At 45.6% G+C, this 18,760-nt stretch overlaps 1 protein-coding gene across 3 annotated transcripts in view; it reads left to right on the forward strand.

Moving 5' to 3' along the window:
- Positions 1-18,760, forward strand: part of Loxhd1 (lipoxygenase homology PLAT domains 1) — a 161,865-nt gene that overhangs the window by 139,825 nt on the left and 3,280 nt on the right. For all 3 annotated transcript variants that reach the window (XM_052741493.1, XM_052741494.1, XM_052741495.1), the window contains 3 exons: positions 4,038-4,208; positions 8,374-8,506; positions 9,553-9,711. In XM_052741493.1, coding sequence (XP_052597453.1) covers positions 4,038-4,208; positions 8,374-8,506; positions 9,553-9,711 — 463 coding nt within the window. The remainder of the gene's footprint in view (positions 1-4,037; positions 4,209-8,373; positions 8,507-9,552; positions 9,712-18,760) is intronic.

Raw genomic sequence — 18,760 nt, forward strand, 5'->3', positions numbered from 1 at the left:
TCTCCGAGAACCCCCACCTCTGCTGTCTTCCTTTCTGTCCTATTCGGGCTTGGTGTGGACTTATATCAATAAGGTTTATTAGATAACATGTGTAGATCAGGCCAGCCATTTCACCTCAGGGGCTTGTAACCTCATTGACAGAGACAAGCAGTGCACTAGAGAATGATGTGAAAACAAAATGATTTCAGATTATCCAGTGGTGAGTATTTGGAGACTGAGAGCAAGTGTTGAAGCTTGGGGAAATCCTGCAGACAGAGCACCTTCCCAGAGACCTCGGCAATGAGGCAGCCATGGCACCCAGAGCCTGGAGACCATCACTTCAGACAGTGGGTAAACAAGGTTTCATTGATCAAGGTATCAGCAGTGCAATGTAGGTGGCACCGTGGGTGAGTCTGTGACTAGTTTGGAGTCAGAGTTAGGAAGTACAAAGGGATCCAGTGTGTCAATCTATACAGTTCTCTGTGAGCAGCCTGTGACTTTTTTTCTTGGACTGATGAGAAGCCACTGGTGCATTTATGAGGTGAAATGGCAAAATCTGACCTGTGACTTTGAAAGATTGTTATGATATACAGGGTGTTGCTAAGAGCACCATCCACAAGAGAAAAAGTTGGGGAATTGGGCAACTATCCAGCAGCAAGGACAAGGCAAGTATTTTGTTATCTGTGCAGCTCTGACAAATAACACATCTGCATTCCACTGTGGCAACCTGTGCGGAGCCTTTACTCTCTGTGTGAAAAAGCATGGGGACATCAAAAGAGGGACTTGGGAAAAAGTGAGTTCTTTAGCTACTAGTTTCAGGTGATTCCCTATTGGTCCACCAGGCAGCTGGCATTGGCCATCAGCTGGACATTAGACCCTGTCTGTCACACTCAACATTTCCAAAGCAGGCCAAGAAAATCAACAGAGAATGCAAGTCTTCTTTTATATAAAGGGAGGTGGGGTTAGTCTATTGTTTAGTGGAAAGAACTGCATTGCTTAATTCTAACTGGAAAAGGGAATTGGGTGTGGGGTGAGACATCGTACACACACACTCTACTCATGGCAAAACAGGACAAGGGAAAGCCCAGCTTCTCTTCCATTTGGATCTCTTTCAACACAACCAGCCATGTGTCTTCTCTTCTCTGCCTGCTGCCTCCTTTATGTATTCTAGTGAGAAGCCTTGAGAGAATGACTCTAACCATCTCATTTCATCATTTCCATACTGCATGCTTGGAGGCTTGCTAAGTTCTGTGATGAGTTTCATGGTGCTACCAGGAACCATCTCTGATATGCAGCCAATCCATAAACTTACAGATGGTACTGGCCCTAATTTGTAGAAAACTGAGAAAGATTTATCAAGTGCAAAGAAAGTTCATGAACAAACTAACTCACCCCCCTTCTGTATAATGCAACGAAAGTGTTTTATACTCTCAGTTCTATTAGCTCTCACTGTTTCCTTTTTCTAAAGACCTGATTTCACAAAAAACAAGAAATACAGTGAGAGATAAACAACACCAAAGACCTTTGAAAAAGCCATATGGAAACCTACAGCTGCAGGAACTTCTTGAAATAGACACACAACTTATAAAAGGAATCTAAATGGAGTTGCCTTGTACAGGGAAGTAATGCCTCTCCAGGTGTCATGGGCTATGAAGCACAAGGCCCAGTGCTAAGTGTGGGTTACTTCCATTCAAGCTATGGGTAAGTGGGGGTTCCATAAACCCACAAAACGATATAAACTATTGCCATTGCTAATTTGATGCTAAGATCTTGCTTTGGAGACACCATATACTTGAGTCATATAAGGCCCAGAGAAATCAAGATGGTACTAACCTGGAGCCCTCCTCCATGCTGGCTAGTTTTCATAGTGACAGAGGTGCTGTGTTGGGAGAGAAAAGTCAACAGCAGTCTTACCCAGCTATGAATACTGAGAGATACAATAATGACTAGCCTGGCGTGATATTCCCATTGCTACAATAGCGGCACAAGTGTTTTGAGGATAACCAACTACTTTATTGGATTTAAGACCTAGTCCTCAAGACAGAACTGATGTCTGACACTGTGAACTGGGCCAAAAACCCAGGGCTGGGCAGGCTATAGGTCCTAGGGGAGAATTCAGCTTAATGGACATAGTATTACACTGCTCCCTCAATATTGGTCTTTATACAAACAGATTAGTGCATTGCTCAACCTTCATCAGAGATGTATCTTTTTACAATACATGTTGATTAATACAGAGGCTAATAATGAAAGCACAGAGACTATGTAAAGTCCTCAATCTTTCGTGTGGCTCAGGGATTGTTGCAGAAGATGGAGAAGGAAGATTGTAAGAGCCAGAGGTAGTAGAAGACTTCTGTGAAACAGTATCTTAGGAACATGACTGGGGTGTTGCACACATCAACTCACAGGGGCTGTGACTTTACATGTAGGACCTGCATAAGAGCAAGCCAGCCCAAACTGCAGCATGGCTGGGGAGGAGCTTACAAAGCCCCAGCTCCAGAGCTATTAGCAGTTGGTGGATGCCAGGGGAGAGGGAGTCCGCTGTCTTCAGTTCAGCCCCGATCAGGCTACCCATGTTCCAGGGCATGGCCCAACACCTGTTTGCATAGTGGCAGCACTCAGCATACTCAGCGGGTTTCTGAAAGAATCTATAAAGTTGGGAGGGAAATGTGGTGAGGAGTATGGAGGGGGAATAGGAGGGTGATGGTGATGGAGGGGGTGGGGTGGATTGGATCAAAACACTTTCTATTTATGTAAGAGATTCTCACACAGTATTTTCGAAAGTTTGAATAGTACTAGTATATGTGTCCCACCTATGAACTTAGCATCAGCACCCTCAGCTCTGTAACACTTTTATATACTCCTGGCAGGAGGGGAGGAGCTGTAGCAGTGTTGCTTTGGACAGTGTCTAATCTGAGAGAAACTTTTTTTGGTGACAGTGGAACTGCCTCCAGAGCCCTAGGTGTCCTGAGAAACAGGGGTGTGGGGGTACAACCCAACTGTGTGCTGCTTGTGGGACTGCCTTGTGGGTATGTTGTGAGTAGCAAACGTCATCATATAGCCTGCCAGAGCCCTGGGGTTGCTTTCTCCGTGGGACCTGTGATGCCCCACGCTCCCAATGCGTCTGAGTTAGAGAGTGATGGAAACAGAGTAAGCCGCACACAGCTGTCAAAGCAAACCCACGTTGGCCCACACTGCCAGCTCTGCTGTGGTAGGGACACTTCTGTGCTCACTATCAGCCCAAGATGTGTCAAATTCAGGAACACATCCCGAGAAGTGGCAGCTTCTGGGCCCTTCAATGACTGCAGGACAGTTCAGTCAAGAACCCCCAGGGCAAGCCATAGTTATTCATCCAGCATTCATTGAGCAACTAGTGATCTGCCAGTTATAGGCTGAGCCCTAAAAACCCTATCAAGGCTCAGTCTGCACTCAAGCATCCCTGGTCACAGGGAAGAGACACGTGTAAATAAGAGCAACACAAATCTGAACGTGTGTACCCAAGATAGATGCAGGGTACCACGGAGCATGGGCACTCTTGATACGGCCTCTAGAGTGATGCAGGGAATGGGGGGGCACATCAGGGAGGATTACTGGTGGAGATAATACCTGAACTGATTAGGAAGGGTCACTGACAGGAGCTTGGTGAACACAGGTCAGGAAGCAACAGAAGCCATCCTTCAGCTAAGGGGCTCCCGACAGGTCTAGAATACCTCCACCATGAGTCAGATGGAATCAACAAGCCTTTTCCTTGTGGAACTGTCCATGTTGGATAGATTCTCAGTGGAAGAAGTTTGCAGGGGGGAAGGATTGCAGTTTCTTGGCGCCCACAACCAACATCTCATGTGGAAGACCTCTAAACAGTTTGGAAAGACCCCTGTGTTCCTCAGATTGAAGGAGTCCTTAAAAACCACTTAATCCAACTGGTCACTTCATCAACCAGGATACCAGACCACAGAGAGGACAAGGAACTTGTCCAGGGTCACACAGCTATGGATGGAAGAAGGGAGGTCTTGACAGGGAGAGGGGGCACTTCCCACTCGCGGTCCTTTCTTCCACAGGAATATTCCCTGGCTGGCACCTGAACTATGTTGATGTGAAGGACAACTCCCGTGACGAGACTTTCCGCTTCCAGTGTGACTGCTGGCTGTCCAAGAGTGAGGGTGACAGACAAACCGTCCGCGACTTTGCATGTGCCAACAATGAGATCCGTGACGAGCTGGAAGAGACCAGTACGTGGTGGGACTGTGTGGGCCCAGCCCACTGTGACGTCAGGGCTAACTTTCCCAGCTGAGGAAGGGCAGGCTCAAGGGGGTAGGGAATGGAGTGGGAATGAGATGGCTCCATGTGACTGCAGGAGAAATTCCTCAGTAAACCCCCTAAGAGCGAATTCTTAGAACTGCTAAGACACTCGTGGCCCTGCATCACAGGTACTAATGAAGGAAAACTCCCTGGGGACAGGCTCTCCCTGAGCCAAGGGCTGGGCAGGGCAGCTGTGACACTCTCTCAGGCAATCTTTATGTCATGGGTTGTTCCAGTTGATGTGTGTGATAATGACTGCCCACCGAGAGTTTCTAGAAACGGAAGTGAGGGAGAGCAAGGGTCCCCACCAGCCACTCCCTCCCATGGAGGATACAGAGACAGAGTGGATGATCAGTTCCTGGGATGAATGGCCATCAAACTTTAGGAAACATTTCTTTAATACCCAGGCCAACATCTGGGCCCCGTGATTAGAGGAAAACTCACCCAAAGGCAGAACCCAACTGAAGAAGGGGTTTTTCAATCAGTTATCAGGGCAGCTCCCCACATCTCAGCATCTTAGCACCACACAGTGTCTTCCTCACTTCTCCATGTATATAGTCCAGTGGGGGAGTAAGGTGAGCTGTCTTCCGGAGTGTGATGTAGGGGCCTAAGCTCCTGCCATCTGTTTCTCTGCCATTTCTAAGATGTGGCTTCCACATTTCTCACCAAAAGGAAACTAGAAGACCCTCTCCTCTGCAGTCTCAGCATGTTAACCTGTGTCTCGTTTGGAAGAACTAGTCTCATGGCTCTATCAGATGCAAGGGGAGCCTGGGAACTGTGCCCTGACTGGACAGCTCTTTGCATGACCACTGTACACCATGAGAGAGAAGTGAGCATCTTGACTTGAAAACTCCCTCCCATCTCTGCAGGGCCATCCAAACTGCCCCAGGGTTAACTTAGCTGTCTTGAGAGGTGGTGAACTTTGTGAGCTTGGGAGCCTTCTCAAATGGAAACAGGGCCCCTCTGCTGAGTTTTCTGTAGGGTGGAGATCTCACACCTGAACAGAGGATGTATTCTCCTCCTCTGCTGTAATTGTACTTTCTTAGGAGTTGTTGGGTGCCCGTTTTGGTTTTGGATGCTGTGGGTGGTACACCTTGCTTTGTGACCTGTCCAGATCCGGGGCGGTGTCACTCACATTTGTCACCTCTGCAGTAGTGTGGACCTTGGAGCTCAGCGAACTGACGCTCGGGAAATAGACGCGGTGCTCTCTTTGCACAGAGCCTTGTGATGTACTCACGGGGCGGGGGGGGGGGGAGCTTAAGCTCCTCGCACAAAGCTAAGATGAGCAATGGAGACTGCTCAGACCACTGGTGTTTAGCAGAGGAGTACCCGGTAAAGCCCATCTCTGTTGCCAAGTCTCCCTCTCAGATTTCCAAACAGCCAAATAGCTGCCATTACTTGCAGGATTCGGGCGCTTGGGGGAGGAGTGAGTCCTGTTGATGTGGGAAATAGGAGGGTATGAGCAGGCCGCCAGGAGAGGGCCTGGATCCACCTGTCAGTACTGTGAGTGTGCAGGGAACAGCATGGAACCATCTGTGCTGCTCACATGGGGACAGACAGGTAGCCATACCTTTGTTCCCAGGTGGCAGCTGGTCCTGGAGGTGTCATGCACTGAGCTTGATCCCCACTCTCAGCTGCCTTTACTTAACATTGAGACAAATCCACACTGAGCAGTTTGAAATGCCATGCCTTACTCTGACTTGAGAGGACCCTCCTGGAGTTTTTCTGCTGGTGGCCCTGGGTCATTTGGAGCACTCAGTCTACGAGTATAAAGAGCCACTGGGTCCTAACTGAAGCCTCATCTGTGTGAAGACATTCTACACCACACTCTCTTTAATCCCTGGAAACCCCACATCTACCCTAAGGAGAAGGCAGGTTGCAATTTACACTTCCGTGTCAAAAAGTAAAGGAAACAGAAATTCAGAATGGTTATGCAAGGCCCACTGCATGGCTCTAGGATGCCTTCTCCCTATTGGGCTTGGCTGGCGCTGCTGATCTATCAAATGCCTGTATAAGCCAGCATCCCGTTTACAGGCTTCATCTCCAGTTCTCTGAAGCACTCCCAGAGGCTGCTCCAGCCATCTGGCGAGCATTCACCTCTGTAGGTAACTCCAACACACACCCAGAGCCAAGAGCCACCAGGGCTCTTCATGTATAATCCTAATGTCCAAGTCGCCAGGCACTGCATTATAGTTTTTCCAGGGTCTGACTTCAACAGTGAGATTGCACGCTCATGTGCGCAAATGTTCACAAGCACACACCTGGGAGGCCACATCTCTCTCCCGCTGGAACACCTTCAGGCTGAAGAGTGCCTTTCCCTTCCCAGCCTTCTGTTTTCCTATCTGCTAATCTTAACACGCTGTAGGTTTGCTTTGTCAATTCATTTGCGCTGTTCCTAGCTCTAGTACATTCCTCTTCTGGCCAGTCCCTGGGGATGGAACATTCCACCAGGCGGCAGAATCCACCCTCACGTGTGTCCTTGAAGCCTCCATCCCCCAATGGTCCTAAAGGAAGCTTCTGGGAGTGGTTAGGACCCTGGGTGGCACAAGTCTAAAAACTGTATCTTTGCTGAATTCAGGAAATGTGTTTGCTCCCAGAACTTGGAAACCTGAGATGGCTCTGGCTCCAACTTCGCTGTCCCCAGAGGTGCCACTGATATCAGTGTGACTCCTCCTCCTTTCTCACGTCTCAGCTTGATTTCCCCCAGTATGGTAACTTAGTGCAAGTTTCCATGGCCCCCAGGAAGATGGCTGCTGGCAGCACCAGCCTGGATTCTTACTGCTCAATAGCCTCAGAGAAAGAGGAAAGAGCATGTCCTTGGGGAGAAACTCTCAGTCCATCCCAGCATGTGGCAGGGAGTTCACGGGGATATAAGAGTCCTGACAATGGGAGGCAGTAAAGTTTTGGATGCCAACCAGAAGCACACTGTCCCCCCGCCCCCTGTCATTTTTCCATGGCTGTCCTGTGTTTCTGTACAGCCCCCTTTTCTAGCATCCTCAGGCACTGCATGCACATTGTACATAGACATACATGCAGATAAAATGCCGTGAACACAAAACAAAAATAAATGAAATTTAAAAATATGTTCACTAGGGGCCCACTGTGTGCCAGGCACTGTTCTTGGCAGTTGGAAATTTGCTAATGACCATACCCGCCCTTATGGAGTCTGCACTCACTCAGGAAGTGAGGGGAGAGGTTCAATAAGCAATGATGAATACATGAAATGATGAGAACAAGAGGAATTAGCAGTGAGGCAAGGCAGACCAGAAGTGTTGGGGACCAGGCTACCCCTTTAATTAGGGCACTAGCATAGGCCTCCCTAAGAAGGCGTTATGGAAATAAATGAAAGGCGGTGAGGAGCGAGTGGACACGTTCAGGTGGAGAGAGGGAGCCTGGCAGAGCTCTAAGCAGGAGCTGGGAGGTCAGGTGCTGGAGATAGGAAGAGAGCACGTCCTAGGGCATGCAAACAGCTTCTCTCGGAATCCAGCGGCACCGTGGTCCTTGGCTACAGTGCTATTGCGTTCTGTCTTACAGATGGTCAGTGCCGAGCTGGATGCCTGGGGCTAGAAAGTGAATTCTAGCCACCCGCCTGGTACTCCTGACACTTGGCAGCCTCTTTATGAAGGATGGTGGAGAAGTGCTAGTGTGGTCACGCAGAGGAGAACAAGGCAGGGCCTGCTGTGAGGCTGAGCGAAATGGGGCGGGGCTGTGTGCTCTCTGGGGCCCTAAGCCTGCTGGGTCTTCGCATCTTGCTCCCTATAGCCAGGCCTGCCTCTTTTCCCTCATCTTCCAGCGATGTGGTTTCTATGTTGCATGTTAGTTCAGTAGCTCATCGGCTGTGAGAACCAGACCCCGACGTCTCCTGAGAACTCATCCCAACTTCCTGCTTCCTTCACTATGGCAGCCGCATTCCCATTTCTACCAGCAAAGAGGCTGCCCACTGCCATCCCAGGGTCACCAGTCCTGGTTACAGTGCCCGGGGCTCAGCAAGGCTAACCTGCCTCCGACACCCAGACTCTGGCCTAAGGGAGAGGAGCTGGCTGGTGGCAGGCGGCTGCTTCCTACTGCTGACCCTTCCCCACCTCCTCCCTGCAGCCTACGAGATTGTCATAGAAACTGGCAACGGAGGTGAGACCAGGGAGAATGTCTGGCTCATCTTGGAGGGCAGGAAGAACAGATCCAAGGAGTTCCTTGTGGAAAATTCTTCCAGACAGCGGGCCTTTCGGAAGTAAGAAGGGTGCTTGATGGAATGGGGGTGGGGAGGGTAATCCAGAGACCCCAGTAATCTCCCCCACTGAGTGCTCTACAAATGGGTCTAACCAGAAAGCATTTGCTGAGTACCTACTATGTGCCAGAACTGTAATTCCCTTATAAGTATTATCCCACATCCCAACCCAGAGCTCTCCCGCTGCTTCTCCTGGGAGGCCTCAGCGGCTGCATTCACTTCATCTCTGTTCCTGACAGAACTTAAGTCTCCACTTCCCTCTGCTCAGCTTCCGTTATCTCAGTCCATTCAAGCCGCCCTATGAAACAGGTTGGCTTACAAACAACTGACGTCTCTTCCCCATGTTCTTGAGGCTGCAGAGTTGGTATCCGGTAACACTCCCTCCTGGTTCACAGATGGGGGTCCTCTCACTGTGTCCTCATGCAGCAGAAGGGGTGCAGGAGCTCCCTTGTTTTATAAGACTCCATTCACAAAATCTCCACCCTCACCACTTACTCACCTTCCAAAGGCCCAGCTCCAAATTCCATCACACAGGATTGGGTTTCAACGGGCAAAGTTGGTAGGATAGCCCATTCTGTTTACCTCAACCTTTTATTCAAATCCCCCTTCCATGCGGACAGAGTCTGTGCTCCTCAGACCAGTGCCAATGTACTGCCCGCACCCTGCCTTCTCATTACCATGTCCTTATGGGTTCAGATTCCTTACAAGTAGATTCCCCAATACCCAGCTACTCTCACCGTAAGGTTTTTCAAAATCAGGAGGGTTCTTCCTCCTCTCTCTGCAGTTCCGTACCTAGCTCTTCACCCTCCTTCAGGGTCCAGGCTACTTAGTGACGGCCATTTACATGCTGGCACCAGGCAGCTGGCAGGGCTTTTTCACTGTCACTGTCTTGATTTAAAACTAGCCCAAATCCCTCAAGGAGTGCTAGGCTGGCTATGGTATTGCACATTCCTTCCATACCATCCAGGAATACAGTAGGCTTTTCAATAAATGCTTGCCTCCATCACCAGGCATGGGCAGCACATTGATCACATCTTGGTTTTCTGCAGGGGGACCACAGACACATTCGAGTTTGACAGCATCTTCTTGGGGGACATTGCCTCCCTCTGCGTGGGCCACCTGGCCAGGGAGGACCGGTTCATCCCCAAGAGAGAGCTGGTCTGGCATGTCAAGACGATCACCATCACTGAGATGGAATATGGAAATGTGTATGTACAGAGCTGAGCCTGGGGTGCAGTGGCAACTTCACGCATGGGCGGGAGGGCAATGTGTGGGAAGGCGTGCTCTTCAATACCAAGGTTACCCTATTCATGAATATAAACCTGTAAGACAGGACGGGAAGAAGCAGCTGTTATGTGCTAGAGCAGTGGTTCCCAACCTTCCCAATGCTGCTACTTTTTAATACAGGTGAGCCCCAACCATAAAAGTATTTTTGTTGCTACTACATAACTGTAATTATGCTACTGTTATGAGTTGTAATGCAAATATCTGTGTTTTCTGATGGTCTTAGGCGACCCCTGTGAAATTACTGTTCACCCCCCCAAAAGGGTCAAGACCCACAGGTTGAGAACCACTGTGCTAGAGTTATCTGAACTATGTATGTATCTACCACCAGAGACAGGAGACTAGACTAGGTGACCGTGGGTGTCCCTGCCTTTTAATCCAGGGAGATTTCCTTACAAGAACTCCAAGAAGGCACACAGCAGCAAATACTGGAGTCTTTTCTTCCTTCCTTTCTTCCTTCCTTCCAACCTTCCCTCTTTCCTTCCTTCCTCTCTCCTTCCCTCCTTCCCTCTTTCCCTTCTTTCCTTCCTTCCTTCCTTCCTCCCTTCCTTCCTTCTATAATGACACAGAAATGATGTTCGCATGCCTGTGGCTTAAGAGATCCCAATGAGGATGTCTCTTATGGACAAGAACAGGCCAGCCAGGCAATTCAGTAGCACACTTGCTTTCCAGGTGCCTGTGCCTTTGCATCTCTGCCATCAGGGTCTTCTGGAGACTTAGCCATTTCTGGGAGAGTAAGAGCCTTAGTTACCTAGGCAACACAGACACAACTGACAATTGGTACAGTTAAAACCACTTGGTACTGTTACAGCAAGCCAGGAAAGGCCCGAAGGCAGTGGTCCTCAAACTGTGGGTCTTGACCCCTTTGGGGATACAACTGTCCTTTCACAGGGGTCACCTAAGACCCTTGGAAAACACAGATATTTGCATTACTATTCATGACAGTAGCAAAATTACAATTATGGAATAGCAACAAAAATAATTTTATGGTTGGGGGTCACCACAACATGAGGAACTGTATTAAAGGGTCACAGCATTAGGAAGGCTGAGAACTACCGGTCTAAGGCACTGGAAGGCCTGGGAGAGGCCAAGAGGAAGCCAGGGAAGCCTAGTGGGGAGAGCCACGGCCAAGGCTTACCTGGTGGGATAAGATAGAGGTAAATGTGGGCCACAAGGCTAGAGTGCCACTGACTGCTTGTAGGTCATATCACCCAGGGCCACTGCTGGCCTTTCTCCCACCATGTTGCTTCCTGGAACTGTCCCTGATCACTCCACACAGCCTCCTTTCCCTAGGAAGGAGGTCACGCCCACACAAAAGAAACAGCCAGGTATCTCCATCTCCTGTGACTCAAGCAAGTAGTGTCTTCAGTAATAGGATCTTACCATCTTGTTTCAATGAATGAAGATGAGCAATGGCAATAACTCGTATTGTTTGGGGGTCTAAGGGACCCCACTGACCAACACCTTGCATTAACTCTCTGTATTGGGTAACCTTATTTAATATCTCTCTCTGTGTCTCTCTGTCTCTCCCTCTCTGTGTATGTATGTATGTATATATGTATTATGTATGTATGTGTGTATGTATGTATATGTGCAGTGTGCTTTTTATACTGGGGATAGAACCTAGAGCCATGTACATGCTACATAAGCATTCTGTCTCTGAGCTGCATCCTCAGCCCTTGGCATTCTTGCTCATCATTAACACCCTCAGAGTTCCGGTGGAAGGACACACAGAGAGGCTTTTATCTATTTTTTAAAAAATCAAGATCATGCCGGGCGGTGGTGGCTCTCGCCTTTAATCCCAGCACTCGGGAGGCAGAGCCAGGCGGATCTCTGTGAGTTCGAGGCCAGCCTGGACTACCAAGTGAGTCCCAGGAAAGGCGCAAAGCTACACAGAGAAACCCTGTCTCGAAAAAACCAAAAAAAAAAAAAAAAAAAAAAAAAAAAAAAAATCAAGATCATATACTGTTTTATCTGAATAGTTTATCCAACAGAGAATCACTATAAAATTCAAATAAGACCAAAGAGTGGGTAAAAGACAGCACCATTTCCCTAGGTCCTACCCATCAGAGGCAGCCATTGGGAGCATGTTGAGGACCTCATTCTCCCCGGTACTTTTCTGATCCCTGTGGACACAATGTCCACAGCAGGCCGACTGTGCTATACCTGAGTTTTAAGTCAGTTCATTTCTTTTTTGATCACTGTTTTCACCCTTAGTCTCACAGGCTCTTCCCCACATCCAGCCTTGACCCCACTGGCTTTGAGCCCCACATCTTGGGCGATGTTTCCAGTTCTATTAGGAAATGTGTCCTTGTATCTGTACCGGGGAATTTTTTTAGCCATTTAAAATAATGATCTAAATGTGTACCAGATGACTTGGAGCAACTCCCAGGAAGTATTATCAAGTGAGGAAACCAAGATGCAGGAAAACACGTTTTGTACGACGCCGTGCAGAAAAGAGAACACTGACGTCCCCATATGTCTGTGTGTACGTGGGTCTGTCAGAAGGGGTGGAAGGGAGGAAGTTTGGCAGGCTGCACCCTCGGCTGTTATGTGGGTTATCTAAGGTAAGGGTGGGGTGCTGCAGTAGGAAACAGAGAGAAAGGAGATGTAGCCAAACAGAAAGGAAAGGAGAGACCCCACTTGGAAACCCATGTATGTGACCATACAATTTGTGCATTCACATCCAGTTATGAATATTACTGAATATATGCAAAAAACAACATTATAAAAGAATTTTAAACTGAACAATGAATGTGCATCTCCTTTGAAGATATTCTGGTATGTAAAAAAAAAAAAAATCCAAATACATCACGTGATAAATCTGTGGAGGAGAGATCTCAAAACAGAATAAAAATTTTCTGTGAGGCACCTTCATTTTTTTTCCCTTCAAAATTTCTTCCTTCCTTTCTTTCCAATTAAAATTTTTTATTGGCATCGAGGGCCTGAGAGGTGGGTCAGCAGGTAAAAGAACTTGTCGCCTGCCAAGCCTGCTAGCCTTAGCTTTATCCCTGAGCCACACCTGGTAGAAAGAGAGAGCTCACTCCCACACCTTGTCCTCTGACCTCCACAGGGACGGCACGGCAGGGGTTTGCCCTCATTCAAGCACACAGATGCAAAACAAAGGAACAGAGGTAAAATTGTGTTTGGTTCTTTATTTGCATCTATTCACAGCATATGGTATTGGGTTTCGAGAGGTCGATTTCTTTCAAGCAGACCATGGATTTTTACCGTATCTACCCTCTTCCCCTTCTCCCTGTACCCTTTTCTGTCAGTCCCCTGCCTCCCTCAGTCTTCCCTCCACATCATATACACTGTTCATGTATCTGTTTTATAAAGAAAAAACAGGATCTCTAAAGGAGGGGACATGTGAATTTTAATAGTTTGGAGTTTGGCTTATTTTCTTAATATGATGATTTCTGGCTGTGTCTATTTCCCAGAAAATGACTTTTCTTCGTGGCTCACGGAAACTCCATTGTGTGTGCCCGCCACATTTTTTTCACCCATTCATGTTGACAGGCACCGAGGCCGATTTCATAACATGCTTCCTGTGCACAGTGCTGCAGGGAACAGTGGGGAGCACTGACTTTAGAATCCTTGAAGTTTATACCCAGGAGGAGCAATGCCTGGGTCCTGGGATAATTCCATTTTTAGTTTCGTGGGAAATCCGATCCTGATTTTCACAGTGGCCGGACAGTTTACATCCCACCAGCAGTGTGTAAAGCTCCCCTCCCCCACAGCCTCACCAGCTTTTTGTAGCTATTTGGTGTCTTTGTTACAGCATTTGGACCAGATATGGAGTCTCAATGTAGTTTTGATATCATTTCCCTGATGGCTAAGAATGCTAAACATTTCCTTTATTTCTGGGCCATTTTTACTGTATATTTTAATAAATGCTTATTTTATTACTCTGTGTATTGACTAGGTTGTCACTTCTTTGGAATTTAGTGAGGTTTTTTTAAGTTCTTTATATATTCTGGATACTAATCCTCTGGCAGATGTATAAGTAACAAAGATTTTCTCCCATCCTGTGGGCTGTCACTTCTCTCTACTGATCTTTTCCTTTGTGGTGCCTTTAGATTTATTTTATTTTATTTTATACGTGTGAGTGTTTTGGCTACATGTATGTATGTGCACACATGTGTGCCTGGTGCCCACAGAGGTCAGAAGAGAGTGTCTTCTGACCTGGAGCAACTGGAGCAACAGACGGTTGTCAGCCACCATGTGGGTGCTGGAATTGAACCGTGGGAATTAAAGACTCTAAACCTCTGAGCCAATTCTCCAGCCACGGTTAAACTTCTAATTTCATGTGATCTCACTTGCCAGTTCTTGGTGTTTGCCTTGAGCTACTAGAGACCCTTTGAGAGAGTCCCTGCCTGTGTTCATAGCTTGAAAGCCTTCCCCTCCTGTCCTCTAACAGTGTCAGAGTTTCAGGTCTCATAATAAAGTTTTCATCCATCTGGAGATGATGGTGTGAGGGTTAGACATGGAACTCTAATGCCATTCTTCCTCATATGAATAGCCAATTTCCCTAGCACAGTTTTCTGAAGAGTCTGTCTGTTCTCCGATGTCTGTTGTTTGGTATCTTGGTAAAATAAATAGATAAAATTGGGTGTCTACAGCTGTGGATTTGAATCGGGATTCTTAAATCTTTCCCACTATGTTTTTTCTGTGGGTACCAAACGACTTTTGTTACTGTGGCTCTGAACTATATCTTGAAGGTGGTTGTGAGTATTCTTCCAGCATTGTCCATTTTGCTCAGGGTGATTTTGTGTGATCCAGAGCCCTCTGTGTGCTTCTGGGTTAGTTTTAGGATTTTTCCCCCTGTTTTGGTAAAGAACGCTGTAGCATGAATCTTCAAAGTTCTTATTAATAAAATCAAAACTGAGGCCAGTTATTGGGGTGAATGCTGGAAGATCAGAGAAGCAGAGCAAGCCACAGCTACCTCACCTTGCCAGTTCCTCAGCTGATCCTGTTTCTTCAGACTGGATGCCTCTGAGTCCTCATCCAGAATGAATCTCAGCTGTACTGCTGCTCGAAAGCCTGAAAGCTTAACCAGCCAAATGCTTCCAGTTTCTGGTCTTCACGCCTTACATATCTTTCCTTTCTACCATCACTCCCTGGGATTAAAGGCTCGCTTTCTGGGATTAAAGGCGTGTGTCACCATGCTTGGCCGTTTCCAGTGTGGCCTTGAACTCACAGAGATCCAGATGGATTTCTGCCTCTGGAATGCTAGGATTAAAGGCGTGAGTGCCACCATTTTCTAGCCTTTGTATCTAGTGGCTGTTCTGTCTCTGACCCCAGATAAGTTTATTAGGGTGCACAATATTTTGGGGAACACAATACCACCACAGAATTCCATTGAAGTTTGATGGGGATTGCACTGAATCCAAATCCGTTTTCACTAACTTGATCCTGCTGATCCATTCTTCCCTTGCCTTCACTTCCTTTGCTCTTTTTTAGTTTTCCTAGCAGAAGTTTCCAGCTGGTTTTCTCTTATTGTGCTACTTTGCTGACAGTGTTTATCAGTTCTGAGTGTTCTGCCAGAGTCTCAGTGCCCTTAATGTACAATATTATATCATCTGCAAATATGAATCGTTTGACTTCTTTCTTTCATGTATGTCTGTGTTCCTGTTGTTTTTTTCTCTTGTCTTGGTGCTCTAAGACTTCAAAGACTGTATTGAATAAGCATGGAGAAAGTGGGCACCCTCGTCTCATTCCCGATTTTAGTGGGAATGTCTTGAGTTTTTCCCTATCTAATGCATTGTTAAATACAAGTTTGTCATAGATAATCCTTATTACATACATTGTCTCATTCTTAGTTTCTTCTGGGATTTTTGTCATGAAGGGATGCTGGAATTTGTCAGAAAATCTTTTCTGCAATCACTGAGATGATCATGTGATTTCTGTCCTTGAATCTATAATGTGACGTATTACATTTATTGATTTATGGTGTTGAACTACTTTACATCCCTGGAACAAGGCCCACTTGGGTATGGTGCATGATCTTTCTGGTGTATGATTGGATACGGTTTATAAGTAATTTGTCTATATTCATCAGGGAGATGAGCCTGTGGGGTGTGTGTGTGTGTACCCCTATCTGGCTTTAATTTCAGTGTAATCCTACCATTTTAAAATGAGTCTGGTAGCTTTCCTTTCCTTTCTTGTTTATGGGCTACACCTTAGCTCCTCTTTATATGTCACAGTGAATCCATCGGGGCCTGGCCTTGAGAAACTCCACACTTATGCTTCCGTCTCATTGCCTGTTATACATCTATTTAAGTTGTTTGTGTCATCTAGGTTTAATTTTTGTAAGTCTGTGTATAGAAACTTGCCTATTCTGTATTTTCATTTTTCGAATACACACAGAGAGGAGGGGGTGGGGGAGAGTTGGAGGGCAGCTTGTGGACGTCGGTTCTCCCTTCCCACCAGGTGAGTTCCAGATATTGAACTCAGGCTGTCAGGTCTGCTACCCTTACCACCTGGCTATCTTACAAGTTCAAATACAAGTTTTCAAATTATGCTGTAGCAATCTTCAGAATTTCGTTGGTATCTGTTGTAATATCTCCCTTTCGACTCTAGTTCTATTGATTTGGGTCTTCTCTTCCAATTGTTAGTTTGGCTAAAGGCTTGTCAGTCTTGTTTATCTTTATGAACAACCAACTCCTTACTTCATTGATTCTTTGCATTAGTTTTTGGTTTTCATTTCCTTTATTTCTGCTGTATCTTTTTATTTCTCTCCATCTACAGATTTGGGTTTGGCTTGCTCTGGTTTTACCCTGGCCTTAAGGTGCATCATTAAGCTCTCTGTATTTGAGACCTCTCTGATTTTTTTAAATGTAAGCATTTGTAGATATAAATATCCCAATCCTGCTTTCATCATGTGCCACAGGTTCTAGTAGATTATATTTTTGTTTTCATTTGATTCTAGAAAATTTTAAATTACCCTCTTGATCTTCTGAATGACTCATTTATCATTCAATAGTGTGTTACTCAATCTCCATGAGTTATGTTCTATCATTTCTCTTGGTGTTGATTTTATTTTGTTGTAATAAGACAAGACATAATGGAGCAGAATGGGGAGGGGTATACGATAGGGTTTGAAGTGAGCAAGGGGAAGGAAGAAGTGTTGTAATCAAATTATATTCTCAAAAAATAAAAAAGACAGAATATAAGAAATTACTTGAATTTTCTTATACTTTTAAGATTTGTTTAGTGTCCTCAAATGTCATCTATTTTAGGGAAAGCTACATGAGCTTCTGAGAAAAATGTGTTCTGCAATGTTTGGGTGGAATATTCCATAGATGTCTGTTAAGTCCATTTGATCTGCAGTGGCATTTAGCTGTGATGTTTCTTTGGTGGTTTTTGTTAGTTTAGTTTTGTCTGTCAGATGACCTATTTATTGGTGAGAGTGGGGCACTATTATTATGCTGAGATGAATCTGTACTTTTGAGTCCATTGGTGTCTGTTTTATGAAGTCAATGTGTCAATATTCATTGCATATAGGTTTACAATTACAATATCCTCTTGGTAGACTGTGCCTTGGTACACAAGGTTTAAAATTACAGTATCCTCTTGGTAGACCATCCCTTAATCAATACAAAGTAACCTTCATTGTCTCCTCTAATTAATTTTGGTTTGATGCCTACTTGGCCAGCTATTAGTATTACCACACCTGCTTGTTTTCTAATTTCTTTTGTATGGAATATCATTTTCCATTCTTCCACATTGAAGCTGTGCTCATATTCCAGTGAGGTGGGTTTCTTGTAGGCAATAAATAGATGGGCCTTATTTTTAATTCAATCTACTGGTCTGTGTCTTTCAATTAGAGGATCAAGACCGTTGCTATCCACAGTTATTACTGGAAGCTCTGCACTGACTACTGCCTTTCGGCTACTTTGTGGTGGGTGGTGCTTTCATTCTCCTTGTTTGCTTATATGCCACCCTAGAGTAGTTCATTCCTTCCTGTGGTTGCGTGGATATTCTTTCACCACAGGAGATAGAGTCCTTCAGATATCCTCTGTAGTGCTGGCTTAGTGGTCATGAATTTCTTTAGCTTGTTTTATCATGTAAGTTTTTCTTTTTCTTTAAATTCTAAAGGATAATTTTGCTGAATGTAGTAATCAGGGTCAGTAGTTATTGTCTTTCAGACCTCAAATATACTGTCCCATGCTCTCCTGGGTTTCAGAATTTCTGTTGAGAAACCTGCTGTTGTACCAATGGAGTTGCCTTTATATGTTACTTGGTCCTTTTCCCTTGAAGCTTTCAAATCATCTCTGTAGACTTAATGTTTTATTTAAAGTTTGATGTAGGGAATTTCTTTTCTGGTCCTTTATGTCTGGCATTCTCGATGGCTCTTATGTCTTGATGGTCATCGCTTGCTCCAGGTTAAGCGGCTTTCTGCTGTGCTTTTATTGACTATGGTTTCTATGCCTTTAGATTGAACTCCCCCCTCTTCTATGTTCATGTCTTTGATGGCATCTCTTAGGCCTCGGGTGTTCTGGTGTGCTTTCTTATTATTTTATCTGTGTAATTGTCTCAATGTTTTAATTCGTCTACTTCATATCCAAGTCCTGATATTCTGTCTTCCACTTAATTTATTCCATTGGTGAGTCTCTCCACTGAGGATTTTCTTCCTTATTGAGCTTTTCATTTCCATTCTCCCTCTCCCCATTTTTTATAGTATTTCTCTCTATTGAATTTGACTTTACTATGCTGTATTGACATCTTTATTTTATTCTTCAGGTTTTTTTATGATTATTCTGGGGTGTATTTGTGTCCCCTTTGAATTTGTGCAATGTTCTCATCGTTTTTGATTATTACCTAGGATTACATCTCATCCAAGTTCACTGTAGTCCATTATGGTAGAATCAGTGATTTTCAGGAGTTTCATTGCTGGCTTTTTTAAAAATATATTTCTTGTGTTTCTACATTGGGTTTTGTGCATTAGGTTGAAAGTTGGATGCTTTTGAT

Source organism: Peromyscus californicus, unplaced genomic scaffold (genome assembly GCF_007827085.1).
Source record: "Peromyscus californicus insignis strain IS unplaced genomic scaffold, ASM782708v3 Scaffold_17__1_contigs__length_78620276, whole genome shotgun sequence".
Lineage (NCBI taxonomy): Eukaryota > Metazoa > Chordata > Mammalia > Rodentia > Cricetidae > Peromyscus > Peromyscus californicus.